The 23,744-nt window shown below is 36.8% G+C and overlaps 4 protein-coding genes and 1 non-coding gene across 5 annotated transcripts; 3 read left to right on the top strand and 2 right to left on the bottom strand.

Moving 5' to 3' along the window:
• Positions 1-1,982: 1,982 nt before the first annotated feature.
• On the bottom strand, positions 1,983-3,546 carry LOC111785290 (protein PHYTOCHROME KINASE SUBSTRATE 1-like). The gene has a single exon (XM_023665700.1). It carries the CDS (start codon positions 3,407-3,409, stop codon positions 2,195-2,197), a length of 1,215 nt encoding a protein of 404 aa, XP_023521468.1. The 5' UTR covers positions 3,410-3,546; the 3' UTR covers positions 1,983-2,194.
• A 3,148-nt stretch (positions 3,547-6,694) lies between these two features.
• Positions 6,695-6,775, top strand: TRNAL-CAG. The gene has a single exon. It is a non-coding gene; the product is annotated as a tRNA-Leu (tRNA).
• An 884-nt stretch (positions 6,776-7,659) lies between these two features.
• Positions 7,660-11,462, top strand: LOC111788968. The gene is made up of 4 exons (XM_023669570.1): positions 7,660-8,013; positions 8,342-8,657; positions 9,413-9,572; positions 10,810-11,462. The coding sequence occupies exons 1-4, from the start codon at positions 7,834-7,836 to the stop codon at positions 11,276-11,278; spliced, it is 1,125 nt and encodes a 374-aa protein (XP_023525338.1). The 5' UTR covers positions 7,660-7,833; the 3' UTR covers positions 11,279-11,462.
• A 6,379-nt stretch (positions 11,463-17,841) lies between these two features.
• LOC111787755 (myb-related protein 306-like) lies at positions 17,842-19,083 on the top strand. Its single transcript, XM_023667801.1, has 3 exons — positions 17,842-18,060; positions 18,175-18,304; positions 18,382-19,083. Exons 1-3 carry the CDS (start codon positions 17,925-17,927, stop codon positions 18,941-18,943), a joined length of 828 nt encoding a protein of 275 aa, XP_023523569.1. The 5' UTR covers positions 17,842-17,924; the 3' UTR covers positions 18,944-19,083.
• Positions 19,084-22,587: 3,504 nt separating this feature from the next.
• LOC111789302 (mini zinc finger protein 1) lies at positions 22,588-23,081 on the bottom strand. Its single transcript, XM_023670024.1, has one exon. The coding sequence runs from the start codon at positions 22,910-22,912 to the stop codon at positions 22,616-22,618; it is 297 nt and encodes a 98-aa protein (XP_023525792.1). The 5' UTR covers positions 22,913-23,081; the 3' UTR covers positions 22,588-22,615.
• Positions 23,082-23,744: the final 663 nt, after the last annotated feature.

Below are 23,744 nucleotides of genomic sequence, written 5' to 3'. Positions count from 1 at the left end.
TCTAAGTGGTTCAAATGAAGCTAGTATTCACTATCTACATGCCTTTTAGCTTACTGGTTTGATATCAATCCACCCTCCAATTTGGTCCCCTCAATAACATTCCTTCCATATTGGACCATGCCCTCAAGTTTATTATTGAGCCACAAGAGGCTCAAATGTTCTCTTTTTCTTTTCAATTCAAATTAATTTAATGCTCTCTCTCTCTCTTTCATGTGCATTTATAACTTATTTTACCTACTTCTTTGTATTTCTTCTTTGTCACATCATGCACATGGCCTTATAAACTCTCATTTCCCTGTAATGGCTATGCAGATGAACTTAGAAGTTATGTGAGTTCTGCTTGGTTGGCAAGTGTGTTAGCATCCAATCAGGTAAATTTCACAGTAACTTGCTCCTTTAGTGGCAAACATTACATATTCTCTTTCCACCAATCCCAAGTTCCTAGTTTTGTTTCAGTAAGTGCTGTCATTCATCCATAAACAATATACTTCTGCAATAGCTTTCCCCACTAATCCTCCTTTTCATCACAACCCTCTTCTCAAAACGCCTCTTCTTTTTTACTTTCACCTCCCTTATGTCACAATCACTGCTTTTTCCTCATCAAAGTTGGGTGGATACCCTTCCTCATTGATTGAATTTCACGTAAATGTAAATTGGAGAATGGGTGTAGGGGAGGTCCAAAAGGGAAAGTCCAAAGAAGACACTATCTGTTAACAGTGGGCTTCGGTTGTTACAAATGGTATCAGAGGCAAACATCGGGCGATGTGCCAACGAGGAGGCTGAGCCCCGAAAGGAGGTGGACACGAGGCGGTGTACCAGTGAGAAGGCTGAGCCCTTGTAGGGAGTGGACACGAGGCGGTGTGTCAGTGAGGAGGCTGAGCCCTGAAGGGGGATGGACACGAGGCGGTGTACCAGTGAGAAGGCTGAGCCCTTGTAGGGAGTAGACGCGAGGCAGTGTGCCAGTGAATAGGCTGAGCNAGACGCGAGACAGTGTGCCAGTGAATAGGCTGAGCCCTAAATGGGGTGGACACGAGGCGGTGTGTCAGCAAGGACGCTGGACCCCAAAGGGGGTGGATTGAGGGGTCCCACATTGATCGGAGAGAGGAACAAGTGTCAACAAGGACACTGGATCTTGAATGGGGTGAATTGTAAGATTCCATACTGGTTGGGAAATAGAACGAAACATTCTTTATAAAGGTGTGGAAACTTCCCTGAACAGACGTGTTTTAAAAACTTTGAGAGAAAGCTAGAAAGGAAAATCCCAAAGAGAACAATATCTACTAGCGGTTTTGAGAGAAAGCTAGAAAGAAAAATCCCAAAGAAAACAATATCTACCAGCGGTGTTGTTTACGGATTTGCCAGAATCTGGTGGATGCAGAGTTTACTACATTTCCAACCCAGTTTCTGTGCAATGAAAGGGAAGGAAAAGACCTATGGGATCCACCATAGCAGTGAGATGGTTGCAGAATTTAATGCTGCCGACCCAACTTGTTCCACCCTATATTTTTTTTCCCTGTTCCATCACTTAATCAGCTGAAAGTTTCCACTACTCATTCAAACTTTCTTACCCTCCAAACGCAAGTATAAACTTGTTTTTCCTTAAATTTTGATGTTACAAGACACGAGGATCTTGTCCCTAAACACTATACTTGTCCACTTACACAAGATCTTAATACTTTTCCTAATTGGGATTCTTCATTTATTCAAGAACATGCGAGAGTTTTAAGATTAATCAACAACTCAACAGTTCTGATCCACTTGGACATAAAGTCTGAACCAGATTTACTGGTGCAAATATATTTTAATAGCCAAATCATACAGACATAACAATTCAGTCCTGTCGGATGTCTATATAAAGCTTGGTGACACATATCTTGCAGCCATAGGCAGCAGTTAGGGACATAATTTCAACGATGTGCGCTTTGTTAGGCACGCATTACTTGTAGGGCCTTCACTTTTCTCTTTCTTTTATGGACAAATAATGAAGCTATATGGCCACCTTAAAAGGCTATGGTTGTATTTGAAAAGCATCTCTCAGTTTAGAACTAAAAAACCAAACATGGAAGAACAAAATGTGCTTATCAGTACAGGTGTTTAATGGAAACTTCATTATTTGATGCACATTTAGAGACATAATAATGCTATTTAACATAACTTTGATAGGGAAATCATAAGCTTTCATATTAATCTCAGCTCAACCTGTTGCTTTAAGCTTCTCGATGTTTCTGTATGTAGTTTGAGCTATACTGACAGACTTGTCACTTTTACATCCTAACAGTCCACCAGGGTGACCTTTTTGCAAATCCTTGACTATTGTGGTTTTAGGCTTATTAGCTGTGGCTTCCTTTCCATCATAGTCTGCAACAGATGAGAAATCAGCTGCACTGGCAGTGACTGCACTCCATTCAATGCTAGCTTCACTTGGCTCATAAGCTGTCATGGAGCTTGATATAAGATCTGAAGTTTGCCTTGTGAATGACCTTCCATGGGTTCCAGATATGTTTTCGATCTCGAACAGATCGGAACTTGCATCGCTTCCGGTATCTTCAGTCATTTGATCAGTTCTTGGAGCAGTTTGAGTGGCCTTAGCTTTTGGGATGGCATCCCATTTTAGAACAGACAGCTTCCTCTCTCGATTCTTAGCCATTAACTCTTTCTTATCCAACTTGTTTGAGCCAAATACTTCAATGGATTTTCTTGGATCTTCATCTTTCATTTTTGCAAAAGTTTGTAACTGAGAGCTTGAAATTGGAAACTCCATCTCTTCTTCTTTGGTTGAGCCACCAGAAATTGAACTTTTTGGTCTGTGTTTCACCAAAGTAGCTGCTTGAAACTTCTTTCTTCCATCCATGATGACATGAATTTGTTCATTTCTTGAAGCTTGCGAACCTTTTTGCTCATACAAATTCCTCTGAACAAGGATAGATTTTTTATCAGCACAAGACCTGTTGCAGCTAAGGTTGACCAACAGACTTCTTCCTTTGGTCTTATTTTGGATGTTCTGAGATGAATTCCTCAAGAAACTTGGAAATAAAGCAGCTTGACTGTTCCAACTTGATTCAGAACTCACACTTGGAGTTCCTGATCTACTCTTTTGTCTCCTATACTGCACATCAGCTCGTTGTTCTTTCTTCTTTGCCTGGTTGCCACCACAATTCTCAACAGCTCTTGCTTTGTCATCTTCCGGTTTCATGCCATAGTACCTTTCAGCTCTGAATACTCCAATCTCCGCTTCTGCACTGGCTGTCTTTTTAACACATAGAGCCTTCTGATTTGAACAGACAGCAGATGGAAGCTGCGGCTGTTCAAACTTCACAGGAGGATTCTTCTCTACAAATTTGTCTTCATTTGGTGCAAGATATGAAGAGATCAAAACATTGGCAAGATGGGTTTTGCACTCACCTTCCATAGTTCACAGAAAAACAGAAAAATATAGAGACTTGAAGGATTTAATGGGTCAAGGAGTTGAAAAAACACAATCTGTGGCCAAGAGAGAGCAGAGAATGAACAAGAAACGAACAAGAAACAAGTACAGAATGGACAAAGACCAGCNGTCTGTGGCCAAGAGAGAGCAGAGAATGAAGAAGAAACGAACAAGAAACAAGTACAGAATGGACAAAGACCAGCGTAGATGATGTAGAGGAGTTATTGGAAAATTTCAAAGCAAAAACTAGCTAAGAAAGAAAGAAACTGATAAAGGCAAAGAAAGTTGCAAATAGCGTGGCTAGTTGTAAACCAGTTCCATCTTAAGTAGGCTTCAAAAAAACTGAAGGGTCCTACTTGGATGAGTTAAGATTAGCACCTTGATTTGACATTTATCAACACAGATTAATCATTAGTTAGAGAGTAGATATGGTTCTGTAAACTAAAAGATTTCTTCAACTGTTTCAGATGAGTTTTGATGAACAGAACCACTATTGTGCATGTTGACAGTGCTCGAATTATGTGTTTACCAATTTGGCAATGACAAGGGAGTAAAATGATACTCTCCTCTCTACAAACGCCTTAAGTAACCCTGCAAACAAACTCTCACAAAAATATAATTATCGGGTTTGTAACGATCCATGTCCATAATTTGGATCAAGATTCAAAATCTGAATTTGGCACCTGATGGCTCCGACATTTTCCTATGACATGATCACGTTATCTACTTGCTTCTTAAGAATGAAGATTAGCCCTACAAACCAGCAAGAGTCCTTCCAGCATATTTTATCATCACTCACGTATATCTGGAAAAATTTCTAAGAGATCACCTAACATAGAATTGATCTAAGTANTCATCACTCACGTATATCTGGAAAAATTTCTAAGAGATCACCTAACATAGAATTGATCTAAGTAATACACACTTAACCATGGAGTTTCTATGATTGAGTTACCGAAAAGGAAGGTGCGCCTTGTTGATATAGGAAGAAATGTTTTTTTAATCATTTTATCCTCGAGATCTCTCTTATTTAGATCTGAGCTCAGTTCATTCATGTACCTCTCCTCTACTTGAGAGTCATAAAATTACATCATTAGCTCCTTCTTTCTCCCATCTCTTTCGTGTATAGACGTCGGTGATTTGGGGTCGGGGTCTATCACTGCCCGCCCCAAGAAGCCACCTTGTCCTCGCCGTGGAAGTCAGGGAAATTTTTCCTCAATCATGGAACTCAACTCCAACGTAGCATCAGATGTTGTATGTCCTTCCCAATGGATTAACACCTCCAAAACCGAAGCATTTGAAGACGAGTGACGCACTCCTAATACTCCCAAAGGTAGTAGCTGGACCGTCAAGTCAAGGCCCAAATTAGGAGGAACTGAATATTGAGGGAAATTACTAATAGCTACCTTTTGAAGTTGAGAAACATGAAATACTGGATGAACTTGGACAGCAGCTGGAAGTGCCAATTTGTAAGCTATGGCCCCACACTTTGCACAGCCTGATAGGGACCAATAAACCATGTGGCGAGCTTGGGATGACAACGCTTCGACAAAGATATTTGGCGTTATGGACAGAGTTTAATATAAATCCAATCATTAATATCTAACTTATACTGTTGTGCGCGTTGTAAAAACATCTTAAGCTCCTCCGCCAACATTAAATCTCTATCCTGGGAGCTGAGTATCCACTGCTGTCCCCACAGATGAATCATGGTTATATGGCAGAACTTTGGGTGGGGTCGGCCATAAACCACCTCAAAAAGGTGCCAACTTTGTTGAATATGATACCAGGTGTTGTAATTGAATTCAGCCCATGGAACCCACTTTGCCCACTGTCCCGGAGTTGCCATTGCAACACACGTAAATAACTTTCCAACCCATTGATATGGAGCTAAGGACAGATATTTGGCTGCTGCCTCACCCAACATTCAAACCTCAAAAAGAACTTGCGGAGAGTGGGATTTGAACCTTAATCTGGCGCCTTAGACCAACTCGGTCATCTCCACTTCGTCGTTTGCCATATGANACCTTAATCTGGCGCCTTAGACCAACTCGGCCATCTCCACTTCGTCGTTTGCCATATGATAACAGTCCTGCAGCTGAACAACAATCATAACAGTCCTGCTGCAGCTGCCAGTGATGCAAGCCAAGCTTTCCTGCACTAATTCAGGGGGGAAAACCCAAAACCACCCAAGGAGGATTACAAGAACGGATCTCCAATAATGAGCTAAAGAAGAGAGACTATAATCTTTAAAAGGAGATGAACAATTACACCAATAAAAGTGCAAATGTGCNGAGGATTACAAGAACGGATCTCCAATAATGAGCTAAAGAAGATATACTACAATCTTTAAAAGGAGATGAACAATTACACCAATAAAAGTGCAAAAGTTCTGAAACCATATGGGTGGGCAGATCACGAAACAGCAAAAATGCTTCTCAATGCTGAAACACAATGAAGGGCATGCAATATGATCTTGATCTTTATGGGGCAATTTTTCAAACACCCTCCTACCCAATTCCAGGTTGCTATATATCGAGTAGCTAAAAAACCCATGAATTTCTCTGCCTATTTTGAATAAAATGAANGGCAGATCACGAAACAGCAAAAATGCTTCTCAATGCTGAAACCAATGAAGGGCATGCAATATGATCTTTATGGGGCAATCTTTCAAACAACCTCCTATCCAATTCCAGGTTGCCATATATCGAGTAGCTAAAAAACCCATGAATTTCTCTGCCTATTTTGAATGGAATGAAGAGAACAGAACAGGACTGCAGTTCAAAGTCATATGATCAGGTGCATATTTGAAACAACATTTCTATAAATAACTAAATGATCATTGTTGTGCACAAAACCAGATATGATGGCAGCCCAGGAGAGTAGATTGCGAATGGGCATCCATCCATATCTCCACACTTGGCGTACAAATCAATAAGGGGTGTCTCTACAAGAACATCCTCTCCAGTCGCCGCCACAGTCAATCACTCTTTCCCAAACTCAAGATCTTCAAGTGCAGCACACGCAGTTAGAACACTAGAAAATGTGAAACTGTTGGGCACCAAAAACCCACCACGCATTGTATTGGAAACATCCAAGGCCATGAAATTCTCCCTATTTCTTTCGCTCTTTTTCTTCATTGAATAAATTATGATTTCACCTTCACAAGAATCAACTTGTTTACATCTCGTATATCACTTCAGCTTTTGAAATGTTAAATTAAATATATGAGTAAATAAATTTTGCATATGTTGAACATGTAACAACAAAGTCAAGATAGCCGAGTTGGTCTAAGGCGCCAGTTTCAGGTACTGGTCCGAAAGGGCATGGGTTCGAATCCCATTCTTGACATTTCTTTTTCTATTTTATTTTTACAGTTTTCCAAGTTCCTGTACTCGTCCATGGAAAAAAACCCATTTGTGAATCATCTTTACTTTATAAATTTATAATATTTTTAGTTGTGGCATTCCGCTACAATGNTGGGTTCGAATCCCATTCTTGACATTTCTTTTTCTATTTTATGTTTACAGTTTTCCAAGTTCCTGTACTCTTCCATGGAAAAAAACCCATTTGTGAATCATCTTTACTTTATGAATTTATAATATTTTTAGTTGTGGCATTCCGCTACAACGGTTGGATTCATAAACATATTTGATTATGTCATTTCGCTACAACAATTGAGTATCAAAACACTAAAGATTGTGGCATTTTGGTACAACAAGTGGTATTAGAGCGCTAGGTTTATGGTATTTCAGCACAATAATTAAGTATCATAACATTTTTTTTTATTGTGGCATTTGGGACAATAAAAGAGAAAGGCATTAAAAAAATGAGAAAGAAGCTGAAAGTTGTCGAAGAAGAAGGCTTGAAAAGTCTATTAGGAGAGTACACTCCATTTGTGAACGGACACGAAGTTGGATGTGCTAGCAATGCGCTAGCCCTTAAATAGGTGGATTGTGAAATCTCCCATCGATTGTAAAGGGAACATTTCTTATCAATGTGTGGAAAGTGGAAACTCTCTCGAGTATAAGTGTTTAAAATCATGAGACTGGCAACAACGGAATTGACAAATTAAAAACTTTTTTTTGAACTTATTTTCAAATGCGTAAAATGAAAAAAATAAAATAAAATTAGAGGGGGTGATATTTTGGTGAATTAAATATAATAATCCAAAAAAGAAAAGAAAAGAAAATAAATTATTTGAGTGTTGTAATGGACATGGACTTGATATTTTAGGAACAGGAGGAGGTAGGTAATCGTGGCAGTGCCACCGTCGCCCTTATTGACCTTAGCGCTTGGCGGCCTCCTTGTATCAACCAAGCCTGCAAATCTCAAATCGCCATTTTCATTCTAAACCGCGCAAAACCCACTTCCAATTCCACCTGCTCTTCACCTCTTTAACTATTGCCATGGCTTTCTCTGCAAAATTGCACCCCTTCTCATCGCCATCCCTCATTTTTTCCTCCAAATCCCGCCGACCCCTTTCTCCAAATAATGCTCTCTTTCTAAAACCCCTTACAATTAGAGCTTCGACCACTCTGGATTACTCCAAATCCTCCTCAGAGGCGACACGCTCGACCCCATTAAAGGTACATGATCACACTCGGCTGACCATGTATTCTAATATTGAATTGATTGTGTTTCGAAATGCTTTCCTTTTTCTTTTTTCATCCAATCTTTTTGGGAGTACCGTTAGAGTAGAATTTCCAATGATTATGGACCTCTTGTTGCTGGATTTGTTAAAATGAGTATTGATTCATTCCGTTGCGTGGTAATTGGTGACCAATTCTATAGGACCTTGTTGCTTATGGGACTTGATTTGTTTGTTTCCATTTTCTCTTCTTATCATTAGTTATAAACTGTGAATTTAGTATGTGTGTTGGTCTGAATCTCATACAACACTTCATTCTAGCTCAGGCTAGTAACTGGCAGTGGAAATTCAAAGACAATCTTATAAACATCTATTATGAGGAACATGAAAGCCAGAGTGCTGATCCACCTAAAGATATTCTCATGATACCCACGATTTCTGATGTTAGCACTGTGGAGGAATGGAGAATAGTGGCAAGAGAACTTGTACAAAAGGATAGTAAAGTCAATTGGCGTGCCACGATCGTTGATTGGCCTGGTCTAGGTTTCTCTGATAGGCCAAAGATGGATTACAATGCTGATGTGATGGAGAAGTTCTTAGTGGACTTGATCAATGCTCCTGATGGTCCAGTAAGCAGCTCAAGTTAGTATTGCAGCCCTTATCTTGATGAGCTTCTATGATTATAAATTGAGAGAAGGAATAGATGCTTTAACCACTCAGCTTGCTTGTGTTTACAAATATTTCGGTTTTTAAGTGAATGCTTATATTTCTTAGTTCTTACCATCTCACTTTCCTGTGTCTAGCTTTGTCCAAAGTCTAAGCTATGTAGTGGTTCTAAATTTATGGAAATAGAATACAAATTAAGCTAATGCTTGACTGCACAGGATACAGTTTATGGTACCTTCAAATATTAGTAAGAACGTATACTAATATTTTAATAGCCTTCAAATGTACTTGTTCCGAACTGTTTAGAATTTCCCAGGCTTTATTGTTGGCTAACTGGCCGAGAGACACTCGAAAGATATTTAAAGGACATATGCAGCTCATTTGAATGACTGTTGAGTAATGTTGCGTTGAAACGCTTAGGTGTTCTAGCTGCTATGAACACAGAATTATTTAGTGTTCATGCTATAAAAAGCTTAATTTAGCTCAAGATTGTAGAACTAGATTTCCATCATCTTATCTGCATGTTATCTGCATCCCATCTTCTATAATATGCCTGTGTCTGGCCTCTTACAATAGCTTTTCTTCAGGTTGTTTTGATGCTGATTGCATTGCAAAACGATTATGTTCTTCCATTCTCTGTCTTTCCAAAACTTCACTTCCAACATGATTTTCAATTACAACTATATTTATTACTTATGTTGTTGCTAATAATCTTTGTACTACCAAAGCAGAAGATGATTTGGTGGTATTTGGAGGTGGCCATGCAGCTGCACTAACAATTCGTGCAGCAAATAGAGGTTTAGTGAAACCAAGGGGCATTGCCGCTGTTGCACCCACATGGGCTGGGCCACTTCCTATAGTATTCGGTCGGGATTCCAGCATGGAGTCGAGGTACTGGACCTATTATTTGTTCTATTAATTGAATTTATGATGCTGTATCTTGAATGCTCTTTAGAACTGGGAATTGAGGTGACAACACGATTGGTTCTCCTGCACCTTACAGACCCAGTAGTTCAAAACTTTGTCAAAAGGTGTAGAATGAAACCGAACAACGTGCCCTCTGAAAGCAGTAAAAGTAAATGACATTCACCAAATTACAAGATTAGCGGCCATTGTTTGAACATTTAAAAGTGTTAGATTCACCGTAACTATTACGATTCCGCTGCCACGATTATGTAGAGGCTAGAACAAGAGCTCGCTCTTGAAGTCAATCTTGCTTGGCTTTTTCCCTCCACTGCCACCATACCTATTTCCATCAGTTTGAGAACCATTCTAGTTGCAATCTCTGGGAATATGCCCTTTGTCTTACCACACTTAAAGCTAAGTGCCGCCACCACCTTAACCACCTCGGCTACTACTATCACCATATTAAACCCACATTTTCCACCCTCACCGTGCCTTCCTCTTCTATAATTCTACCATCTCCTTTTTCTCTTTTTCCTCTGTATCCACCACCGAAACCCCACCCCTGCTCCTGACTAGGCTGGGCCAGTGATGTCAACAGCCTTGGAAATTCTACCTTGATCTCAAACACTACGTCCTTTCCAACCATGAATTCAGAACCATACCTCCCTTACTTGGTTAAGAGAAACGAAACCATACCTCTCATGGTCACTGAACCACTTCAACTTGCTACACACTATCTCACCCATTCTCTATCTCTCGTCAATCACCACCACACAACAGAAAAACATCTCAAAGAGGACAATATCTGTTAGCGGTGAGCTTGGACTCTTACAAATAGTATAAGAGCCAGACATCATGCAGTGTGCTAGCGAGGTCGCTGAGCCCTAAAGGGGGTGGACATCGGGTAGTGTGTCAGCGAGGACGCTGAGCCTCGAAGGGACACTGGGCGGTGTGCCAGCGAGGACGCTGAGCCCTTAAGGGGAGTGGATTGTGAGATCTCACATCGGTTGGAGAGGGAAACAAAGCATTCTTTCTAAGGGTGTGGAAACTTCTCAGGATTATTTTGTTTTTCTTTTGTTTTTTTTTTTTTTACTTAGCTTCTTGTGCTTGCTTGTGGTTTAATTAATATCTAAATAACGAAAACACCGTTTATTTGGTTGAGGAGACGTATGTCCTTATGAAGACTTGCTATTGGTTATGCTCATCACTTCCTGATCACCAGGTATGGATTTCTTAGAGGCACATTAAGGGCACCTGCTGTAGGTTGGATGATGTATAACATACTCGTCAGCAATGAAAAGGCAATTGAATCACAGTACAAATCTCACGTCTATGCCAACCCTGACAATGTTACTCCAGAAATCATTGAAAGTAGATATGCATTGACTAAAAGAGACGGTGCCCGTTACGTGCCTGCTGCTTTCTTGACGGGTCTTCTTGATCCCGTCAAATCCCGAGAAGAGTTTGTCGAACTGTTCTCAGGGTTGGACGAAAAGATGCCAGTTTTAGTTGTATCAACAGAAAAATCACCAAAGAGGTCCAAGGCAGAAATGGAAGCTCTACGAGGAGCCAAAGGGGTGAGCAAGTTTGTGGAGTTGCCAGGAGCCCTTCTGCCTCAAGAAGAGTATCCGACAGTAGTTGCAGAAGAACTCCATCAGTTCTTGAAGGAGAATTTTGAGGTTACAGATTGAAATGTATGTGTAAGTTGTTCCTTAATTTTGTCTAATAGTGTCGGTATCGCTAAAGAATCTCATTTCCATAGACTCAAGCTCTTCTCTTCTGCTGTTTAGCTAAGAGTGGTTTGATTATTTTGCATATCATTTAAACATATCATTAAATGATCATAATGTCATGTCACTTCCTATTTATTGGAAAGATTTAAATCTCCCACTCTATAAAATAATTAGATTTAGGTACTTAATTATTTTAAGTATCTTTTTAACTTTTTACCTAATTTAACCAGCTAATCTTTAGGTAATTAATGACATTTAATTGAAGATTATCACTTTAACTCATTGCCTTTTTTTCCCCTACTTCAAATATTCATGGAATATTATTTCCTCAATCATATAGTAACCCATTCATTATACTTTGGAGTATAATAGTTATTTAATATGATGCAAAGACAAGAGCTCATGAGTTCATACGGTTGTATGATGAAAGTCCCACATCAGCTACCACATCGGTTAATTTAGGGAATGATCATGCGTTTATAATCAAAGAATACTATCTCCATTGGTACGAGGCCTTTTGGGGAGCCCAAAGCAAAGCGAGTTTATGCTCAAAGTAGACAATGTCATACCATTGTAGAGAGTCATGTTCATCTAACATGGTATCAGAGTCATGCCCTAAACTTAGTCGTGCCAATAGATTGGTAAATTCTCAAATGTCGAACAAAGGACTCAAAAAGAAAAATGAGTCGAGCCTTCCTCAAATGTCAAACAAAGGACTCAAAACGAAAAAGGAGTATAGTAAAAAAATGACTAAGACTCCAAAAGAAAAAGGAGTCGAGCCTCGAGCCTCGATTAAGGGGAGGCGTACTTTGTTCGAGGGGAGGTGTTGGATGATGAAAGTCTCACATCTGCTAATTTAGGGAATGATCATGGGTTTATAATCAAAGAATACTCTCTCCAGGACACTCTCTCCATTGGTACGAGGCCTTTCGNAATGATCATGGGTTTATAATCAAAGAATACTCTCTCCAGGACACTCTCTCCATTGGTATGAGGCCTTTCGGGAAGCCAAAAGCAAAGTCATGAGAGCTTATGCTCAAAGTGGACGATATGATACTATTGTGGAGAGTTGTGTTCATCTAACAGATCAAGAGTTTACAATTCGAGAATAAATAGGTGAGACGATTGAGGTATAGGGATTGTTGGCTTGGAACTCGAGCAAGTCTCCCCTCATACACCGGGAAGGCTTCTAGCTTCTCCGCCTGAAGTGAGTCTTAATAATAAGGGTGAGCCTTCGCTCTATGGAGGTTAGAGGCGCAATTCAATTCTTTGAGTTGACCCTATATTTCTTTCTTTCTCTTTTTTGCGAAATTCGGTCGGAACACCGCCCCTTTCAAGCACCAGAACCTGCTCATACTCAGATAGCGTTGCTGACGGCAGCCGACACATACTTTTATACCAATACTTAAATAAAGAAATTTCTAAGAATATGAATGCAAATAATGACAAAGCATGACCATGTGATCCATAACTTACACCTCTTCCAAACATCGAACCATATTCAATCGAGTGACGACAACTAAGGGCCCTACCGATACCGAAATTCTACATGTCTAAAATATTGACTAATTCATTTGATTGAGAAATTTTTCAGTACTATAAGAATATGAATGCTTCCTTCGTTTTTCTGTCATGTTAATATAGTTTTAATAAAGACGTGGAGTCCACCCGNATTCTACATGTCTAAAATATTGACTAATTCATTTGATTGAGAAATTTTTCAGTACTATAAGAATATGAATGCTTCCTTCGTTTTTCTGTCATATAGTTTTAATAAATANTGAATGCTTCCTTCGTTTTTCTGTCATGTTAATATAGTTTTAATAAAGACGTGGAGTCCACCCGCATTTAAAAAATATTTATAAAGATGAAATTATTATGTGAATAAAAAAAAAAAAAAAGAATGATATTCTCTAATACTAAAATATTTTTGGAAATTTTATTATCATTTTATTGAGATAATGTAGGGCCCATATAATTAATATATATATATCAACCAATCACAATTCAGAACCCTAACTCCTATTACATCAAGATTGTGACACCTCATCCTGTCTTAGTTATGGGCCTCATCTGGGCCCACCGTTTTCTCTTGTTTTGTGGGCTCCAACTTCACCTAACAGGCCCAATCTTTCTTCCTTACACATTTTCGGCCATTTTTCCATTTTTTTTATTATATATATTAGAATTACCTATTCAATTTTCCTACGTAACCTCTATATATCTTTTCCCCCATCTCTCATGAATTTTGAAAAAAAAAAATAAAAAAATTAATTAATTAATTTTTTAATTTTCAATTCAAAATTCACGTTTTTTCTATAGAAAACATTCCTCAAATGTTGTTTATAATTTAATTAATTGAGAGAAATAAATTAATATCTTAGGGGTAGAAATAGTTAAACTTTTAATTAAATATGAGAAAATTAAATAATAATATACTTTTTATTTTAAGACAATTTTCGAAAATGTTAATTTTGGTCCTTATATTTATATGAAGAAGAAATTTGTATTTGCCAACTGGAGTTTCTTATTCCATTTTTTAAATACGAAAGTCCAAGCCAGAGTGTTACCAGCCATACACGTGTACCTTCTGCGATGGGTCGAGATGGCGTGGAATTTCCTAGCTGTAGAGTGTTGACAAATGGGCGCATATCACCATAATTAATTCGTGTACGTGTCGCCATTTAAGTGGCCTCATAAAGGTGGGTGTGCAAACTCCAAGTATTTAAGTGCGTGATTATCTAAATAAATTTTTTATCCCACGTGGCACCTTCCTTATGACTTTGCTTGAGAAAACCCATCACTGTTCAGGATTCAGTACATCTGATATGAAATTATATTCCAGCTCATTACTACACGTGGCACCAGTGTCGAGGGTTCTCCCGTGGAGAGTAAAATCCCACAACATCGGGCCTTGTTTAAATGCAAATTAATTAACTCATTATTTATCTCATATCATAAATACAAATTGCATTTTATTTAAAAAAAAAATAATTTTGAAAATTTAGGACTATTTTTGACGCAACGTACTCACAATTTTCATCCATAATTGAATTTTTGGATTATATATATACATTTCAACTTTGACTATTCAATAATTATTTAATTTTTAAAGATGTTTTTTTAATTTTTTTTATTATATATTTTCTTTAAAATGGTATATTCTTTTAAAAAACAATATCTAAATTAAACTTCACACTTCTAAATAATAATTAAAAAAAAAATAGAATCCAAGAAATTCATGTTTATTAATTTAATATTGGGTTTAGTAAAATTTAGAATTAAAAAGAATATAGATGGAATTATAGAATAAATGAAGGTTATAATAATAAAATAGAAAAATAAAGTGATAAGATATTAAGAAATGAAAACGAAACGGAGCCGTTTGGATGGAAAAAGAAAGGTGTGCTAATAGTCAAACAAATGGAGGAAATCACAAATTTTGTCCACTTAAATGCAACCATATTCATATTGCATTTTATATTTCATTATTTTACACTTTTATTTCTCCACATATATATAATATTTTCTTAACTACCTAAATTTAAAATTCAAAAATCTATTACTATTAAATAATTTATTGAATGTTTTTTTTTTTTTAAAAATTAGAGATCAAATAGATATAAATTTAAAAATTAACGTATGATTAAACCTTATAAGATAGTTGACCTTAAGAATAAGAGATTATATCATGATCTATACGAATTGAATTGAATTATTTTTAATGTAACCTACTGATAAGCGCCTACAATGTTGGAATTTGTAAAGCTAGAGGTCCTTTTAGAATCCTTGCAAAACGTTCACAAAGAAAGCTAACTTAACGGATTGATTCCAACTAAGAGCTGGTTAGAAGATGAATGACTCTTAGATCGAATTTGGAATCTATGATGGTCACTGTTACATAGCAAGACAATTCACTCCAGAATTAGCTTGATCAAAACTAATTCAATGAATCTGTTTAAACATCAAACCTAAAGCAAGATTTGAAAAAGAATAACACCAAAAAGGTATCAGGAAAACACAAAAGTTTTTTTTTTCAAGATTTTTTTTTGTTCGATAAAACTGAGGCGGCCATGACCCAACAAAAAAAATGACATCCAGCAAACAGATTGGAGTTTTCCATTTTCTAAAATTTCAACCTAACCGGAATAAAAAATGTAATTCAACCCAACTTTTATAATTTTTGTTCACCACCAACACTTCCAAATTCTTTCATAATCAAAAATCAAATCCCTCTCCAAAATTTTAATGTATGTCCGGGCAAATATAGAAAAATATTTGAAAAGATCTCTAACCATTTTTAAATGCCAATAAATATTATATAAATCATATAAATTGATGGATCTCTAATCAATCACTTCATTAGTACATAACATTACGAGAATATGATGTTATTTAATAGTTAATTAAACCTAATACAAACCACGACAAAAGAACACGTATCGGTAGCTTATATTTCAAGCCTATTTTTGATATATTAATCTGACAACAATTCAACTAGTTAAGATATATGTCATTGATAAATCTATTATACTATATGTTATTGAACTTGTAAAATAATAATAAAAAAAAAGGTTGAATATCTCAGTATAATTATTATGTTTATGAAGTTGAAACGTCTATCTCTCGTTTTAGTATTTATTAAGCTATAAAGAAAGACGTCAATTCAATTATCTCAGGTAACGTCATTTACTTTCAAACTTAAATACTTCACCCAATTGATTGGGACAGATCTTACGCTGAAGTAAAATTATTAAATTAAAACTTTAGGAAATTGGATTGAAGTTTTAAAAGGTGGATCAAAATCTTGAATGTTGGAACCATTTTTGTTATGGAGATATATCGATTTCCATTGATTTGGATTTGTTGTATGAGGAGGAGTGGCTTAAGGCAGCTACACGTTGTAACGAATGAAGTCCAAATCAGTATTACTCTCCCGTCCCCACGTTTCATAACGATCTAAAGATGTTGGAACTAAACAATCTTTCTTTTTGGACTTTTCCATCTTTAATCATTTTGTTTCTTTTAGTAAATAGGCTACTCGATCCATCAAAAGACTTGAAAGCTTGCCTAGCCNAAACAATCTTTCTTTTTGGACTTTTCCATCTTTAATCATTTTTTTTCTTTTAGTAAATAGGCTACTCGATCGGTCAAAAGACTTGAAAGCTTGCCTAGTCTTAGGTCTAGGTCGAGTTCGTGAGGGCGTAGTCTTGGCACACCTACAATTTAATGAATTTTGAGAGAAGCCCAGATCGGAATTTGTCCTCAATTATTTTTACTTTTCTTTCTAGATTTAGATGATGCACATAAACCGAGGGCAAAACCGGCAGGTTAGAGACTACAGAGAATCCATATCTAGATCCATTTTGTGTATTTATGTTTTCGCCGTTTAAAACTTACGTTGGTTGTTTAAGTTTTAAATGAGAATGGTTTTAAATGTTTTACTTGGTGTTTATGGAAATATTTTGAAATTTATGATTGGTTATCGGAATTTATTATTGACGTCAATAGTAACTCCTGTGAATCGCTTTGTCGATGAGCAGNTTTTGAGAGAAGCCCAGATCGGAATTTGTCCTCAATTATTTTAACTTTTCTTTCTAGATTTAGATGATGTAGATAAACCGATGGCAAAACGGGCAGGTTAGAGACTACAGGGAATCCATATCTAGATCTGTTTTGTGTATTTATGTTTTCGCTGTTTAAAACTTACGTTGGTTGTTTAAGTTTTAAATGATAATGGTTTTAAATGTTTTACTTGGTGTTTATGGAAATATTTTGAAATTTATGATTGGTTGTCGGAATTTATTATTGACGTCAATAGTAACTCCTGTGAATCGCTTTGTCGATGAGCGGTGTTACAACCCAAACAATCTCAAGCAAAATAAATTGTGTCTAAGGGAGAATACTTCTCAAGTAATGGTGAGTTTTCCAANATAAATTGTGTCTAAGGGAGAATACTTCTCAAGTAATGGTGAGTTTGCCATTAAGAAGAATTCACCTCAGCTTCGANCAAGTAATGGTGAGTTTTCCAACCATGGGAGAACCAACTCGAGGAATTCAAAGCATTGAAGAATCAAACCCTAGATGAAGATGACTTCGACCAAAACTTCCATGAGCAAGGAGTTCGAGTTAGGGACCAACCCCTTAGATCTCCAAGCCCTATTAACCTTGTATGAAATTGCCTCAACATTTGCCAAAGGAGGGAAGACTCGAGGAGCATGGACGATACTCATGAACGTTACACCAAAAAAAATGAAAATCAAAAATCAAAATTGGTACGTTCTACCTAATGTGGTTGAGACAAACTCGATTTTCTTTGTTGAGAAGTGACACAAATCTACATTACAATACCCACATTCAATGCAATCCAGCCTTGTAAGTGTGAGAGAGTTGACTTTTTGTATCAAAGATTAAATGCTGATTGCTGTACGTTTGACTCTTTTTGCCTCTATTTCTCTCTCTTTTTCAATATATATAAACCTCTACATATACACAACCCTGAATTTGCTTTGTAAACCTTCCCTTGCATTCCATTTCTATTATGAGCTAGAGCCCAAGAACACGAACACGAACACGAACACGAACACGAAGATCAAGTTCATCAATGATGGGAAGGCATCCATGTTGTGACAAAGTGGGCGTGAAAAAAGGGCCATGGACGCCTGAGGAAGATATCATCTTGGTTTCTTACATTCAAGAACATGGGCCTAGCAATTGGCGATGGGTTCCAACAAATACTGGTCAATCCCTTCTTTTTAGCCTAAAGTTTTGATTTTTTGAGTTGGGTTTTTGCATTTAATTCCCGGTGTTAATTTTCTCACCTACCCATTTCCTTATTGCAATTATGTTCTCAGGTTTGCTAAGATGCAGTAAGAGCTGTAGGCTAAGATGGACCAATTACCTCCGACCCGGAATCAAGCGAGGAAACTTCACTGATCACGAAGAGAAAATGATTGTTCATCTCCAAGCTCTTTTGGGTAACAGGTAATCACTATAAACGTTTCGAATCTTCCCTCCGTCATTGAAATTAAAATCACGACGATTTTGTCGGTGTTGTGTAGATGGGCAGCCATAGCGTCGTACCTTCCGCAAAGAACAGACAACGACATAAAAAATTATTGGAACACGCACTTGAAAAAGAAGCTGAAAAAGATGCACTCAGGGTCAGATGGTGCCCAAACTAGAATCTCAAAAGGGCAGTGGGAAAGAAGGCTTCAAACAGACATACACACAGCCAAAAGAGCCCTTTGTGAAGCACTTTCCTTACACAAACCAAGCTCATATGAAACCATGGAAGCATCAAAACCCCAACAATCAACTGCAACTTATGCATCAAGTGCTGAAAATATAGCCAAATTGCTTGAGAATTGGATGAAGAAATCACCAAAATCTTCCACACAAAGTGAAGGATCACAAAGTGGAATGAATTACAACAACTCACCGGAGGTGAATTTGGATGATTCCTTGTTTAATTTCAATGACAATAGCAATTCTCCTTCAACCTCTACAACAAATCAAGTTCCTCCTCTAAGTTTCCTGGAGAAGTGGCTGTTTGATGATGGAGCTTTGGCTCATGTTCATGCTGATCATATAATTAGTGTGTCATTAGAAGCTGAAACATGATGAACAAACACTTTTTACAATAAATATCCTTGTGGGAGGTAAGAACAAAAGTGTAAATTAACATGAAATTACATGCTCTATACTATATCTATGCATCTATATATATATATATGGAAATAAAAATCATATGTTATAATTTCTCCCTGATCTCATACATCACCATAAGTTTTGTATGTTAAAGTAAGATCGGGATTCACTTTAATTACGTCGGCATAATATTGTTAACATAGATTGTCTGCTTTAGTCCGTTACGTATCACTTTCAGCCTCATAATTTTAAAACACTTCTATTAAGGAGAAATTTTTACACTCTTATAATAAATGTTTCGTTTTCCTCCCTAATGTGAGATCTCATAATCTACCCTCGTTGAGGGCCCAACGTTCTCGTTGGCATACTGACCAGTGTAACAGCGAATTTAGATTAGCTTAACTTTTTTTTTTTTTCTTCGTATGATTATAAGTTTATCCACCTTTTACCGACCTTTTTTAAAATGAAAAGTCTTACAAATTAAAACTTTTAATGTTTGTCTAGTTTGTTCTTGTGGACCATATGAACACAACTCGATAGTTTGAACGGGTGGGAAATTGGGACCATTGTCTTTACACCACACCGTTCCATTAGCTCAATTCATCGATCTTAGTCTAGTTCAACTGATTTAAGTATATATGGTTGGAAAACGAAGATTTCACCTTAACCATTATTATATTAGCAAAAACTATCATTAAAAATATTACAAAATCTAAAATCACTCCTTTGGATTATTATTTAGAAGTAATTAAGTAACAAAACTAAGTAAGCTTTGGGTTAGGATTTTGTAAATATTTTCAAGGGTATTTTGGTCAATTAACCATCCATTTAATTTAATTATATACTTTGTAATATTGGACTATATTCGGCCCATTAAGCACATTGAATTGGGCTTCACATTGCCAACAATTAGTCTCACTTGGCCCACACTCTCCACTCTTACCTATTTTCTAATTAATTATTTTATTTATTATCTACCTTTATATTTTTAATTATATATTTAATATTTGTGAGATTTTCAATATTATTCTACTTGATATACCACATAACTCTCGATATAGCAATAAAAGCAAGACGTGTAAGCATATCAACTCATCAAATTCCCATTAAAATAGGATCAACACAAGGAAAGGCACTTGCCATTTGTTGGTTATTAGGAGCATCCCCGAAAACGTTAGAGTTGAAATATGCCTTTCGAATTAGTGGATGCTGCCAAAGGGAGTGACAATGCAGTAAAAAGAAAGAGACTCATAGGATAGTCGAGGCAAATAGAGCTTTTGCACATTTTCGTTAATCCATGAACAGGATCTATATAGACATATAAACCCATGGATCCATATGTCTCGATCGGAAAACAAACGATGTAAAAATAAAGAATCGAAATTGATCAATATATTCTCGAAACAAAAGACGAAACATAAATCATAGATCAATTAAGTCAAGCCCTCCCGAAAACTTGCTTAAGAATAAGAAAGAGAACTATTTCTACCGTTATTTGTTGCATCATATTTTTACCTTCAATTAACAAATAACCTAATAAAGTTGTTATTTTGAAACGAAACCTACCCTAAAATTTAAGGGCATAATTGAAAGTTATCCCTTGTCCAACACATTTAGAACCAAACATTCATTGGATAATAGAAATCTACACTTTAAAACGACAAAATTTTTAAAAGTTTAGAGACATAATAGAAATTTGTCCTAAACGTTCATCATCATCGGACGTTTATCCAATGGAAGATAAGATTTATGGATTTTGTAGTTTTCATTAACCAAACGTATGTGAAGTTGAAGCATGTATGGAAATGAATGGATGAAGACATGAAAAAAAAGAAAGAAAAAAAAAAAGGACAAAGACAGACAGAGATGGATGTGTACAATGTTAAAAATTGAGAGGAATAGCCTTTTCAAGTCACTGTCTGTCTGTCCCAAACCCCACCACAACACCCAGCTCAACTTTGTCATTTTTAGCTTATACTCATTATAACTTTGCTACCCATTCCTTTTCTTTTCTAACCCTCCAAACAAACAAAAACTACGCTACAAATCCATTTTCGTTCTTAGCTAACTCAGTTATATACACGTTCATATAGTTTTATACACACTTATAGATTCGTTCCTTCAATTTATAACAACTTTGATACTAATTACTAATTCGAAGAAGAATCAGAGAAACTCGACACATTCTTATCAAATTCATTTCATATCATTGGTAATGACAAACAACAGTAAAGGGTTTGGATATCAAATCACAATGAAGTTGATATGTGGATACCAAAGTTCAATGAATTTGAGGGTTTGAGTAAAATCTAAAAATGGTTGAATACAGCAAGCAATGCACATGCAAACGTTTGAATCTTTGGTTTCAAAATTTGTTCTTATGAATTGACAGAATTGATTAATCATATGATTTAGTTAAATGAAATAAGAATATATGGCTAATCTAGGCTTGTTTTTGTCGATTAAATCACTCACTTCAATATCTAATCATCCAAATCATCCAAAAAAAAAAAAAAACATTAAAAAATGAATTGTACTCCAAGGCCTTCAAATCAAAGGATGAATGTTGTTAACCAATTATTCACCATTGGCAGCCAAGAAAGAAAGCAAAAGCTCCACATGTATGGTATTAAAAAAATGCCAACATTATCATAAACAACAAACTAACCCACAGCACCACAGCTATAGGGAGAGATCTAAATAGGGTTCTTCAAAATTAGGTCAGCTTCTACTAAAGAATTCATGGCTATTGTATTTCAAAGCTGTGTGATGTGATTGGATATCTGTGGGGCCTCCTTGTGGGAGTGATATAATAATATTTCTTTTCACTAATGATTGCTTCAAAGATAAGGTAACTTCTATTTATATGAGGTCATGGTTTGATCTATGCTGGCCCCGGCTATCAATTTTTAGCTAATTTACACATCACTAAATGGGGTTTTGTGTTGATTAAGTAGTTAACCAAGATGAATCAAGTTTGAAATTATTGATACTCATTTGAAATTATTGATACTCATCTCTGAAAATCCTCTAAATATGATACCCATTTTCCCAATGAACAAACAGAATCAAAATAACAAGGGGAAAGGGTCAAGAAATTTGTTCTTGACAATACACCACTCAGCTGCAGTGTTTTACTTTTCCTTTTGTCTGTTCTTTTGAATCACCAATAGTCACTTCTATTCGAGGAAGAGACTTTACAGACACGAAAAGGAAAATGTAACGGCCTAAGTCCACCGCTACCCGATATTGTCTTTTTAAGTTTCCACACCATTACAAGGGGTGTTTCGTTCTCCTCCCCAATCAATGTGGGATATTATAATCCACTCATTTTTAGGGCCCAGCATCCTCATTCGCACTCATTCTTACGTGGGACCCTACCAAATCTACCCCCTTCGAGGCCTAGCGTCCTTACTGGCACAACGCCTCGTGTCTATAAAAAGGGTGTTTCGTTCTTCTCCCCAACCAACGTGGGATACGATAGAAAAACAAGAAAATGGAGAAGAAGAAGAAGAAAAGCAAATCAATACACAATTTAATTACAAATCTCTTATGTTTCAAACAACAATCATTCTTAGTGACATCAATATATATGAATATGAATAATGAAAAGGGTGTTGTTATATTATATAATTTTGGAAGTTTTCAAGCATTTGGAGGAAAGTATTCACAAACCACTTCAGTTTCAACTTCTCTTCTATGGAAGTTCCTGTGGCAGCCACAAGCAGCACAAGTAAGAGCTCCATTAGAGCCTTCTTCACCATTTGCAAGAAATTCTGTGCACCCATCAACAGCATATCCACCAATATTGGCAGCATGATTCTTTTGGCACTCTCCATATCTAACCAAGCTTCTCACAGCTGATGATGATGTGCTGCTGCTGCTGTTCCTATTTGATGATCCATCTGTTCTTTTCACAATCACTTGGCGTTTCTTCATCATGGTGATGAGGGGTTTTGAAGAACAACAATACAAGGAACCCTAGGCTTGTGAGATGAAGAGATGAAATGGGTTTCACTCATTCAAATCTATAAAAGAAAGTGGGAGAGGAAGAATCCAGATTCCTTTTGACTCACTACAATTATGCCCTTTATCTCTCCATTTTTGGTGCCCTATGAGTACTAATCCTAAACCCTAGCCATGCTAGAGAGCTCTTATTTATAGGGCTTTGCTAAATAGTAGTGCCAAACCAATAGGAGAGAATATGTTTCTAACCTACAAATAATGGATGCTTAATAGTTCCTATATGCATCCCGATATCATGATCGGGAGAGAAGCACGTACAAACAGTCACTGCTAATAAATATTGTCTACTTTGACTTGTTGCGTATCGTCATCAGCCTCACAGTTTTAAAACGCGTCTACTAAGGAGAGGTTTCCATACTCTTACAAGGAATGTTTTGTTCCTCTCTCCAATCGACGTGGGATCTCACAATCCTCTCTCCTTGGAACCCCAGCGTCCTCGCTTGTACACTGTTCGTTGTCTGGCTCTGATACCACTTGTAACAGTCAAATGTAATGTCTGCTTTGACCCATGACGTATCACCGTTAGCCTCACGGTTTTAAGATGCGTCTGCTAGGGAGAGGTTTCCACACCCTTGTAAGAAATGTTTCGTTCCCATCTCCCACCGATATGAGATTTCACAAGAGCAACTTTTACTCTTTCAATGTGTGAAGTGATCGTGATATTAATATGTTTCTCTCCCCAAGTTTCTTACCATCAATAATTTTAAAAGAGTTAGTCTTAAAATTCTTATGCGTTGGTAAGATGAAC

Source organism: Cucurbita pepo, chromosome LG02 (assembly GCF_002806865.2).
Source record: "Cucurbita pepo subsp. pepo cultivar mu-cu-16 chromosome LG02, ASM280686v2, whole genome shotgun sequence".
Taxonomy (NCBI): Eukaryota; Viridiplantae; Streptophyta; class Magnoliopsida; order Cucurbitales; family Cucurbitaceae; genus Cucurbita; species Cucurbita pepo.
This window is presented reverse-complemented; position numbering and strand designations above follow the sequence as displayed.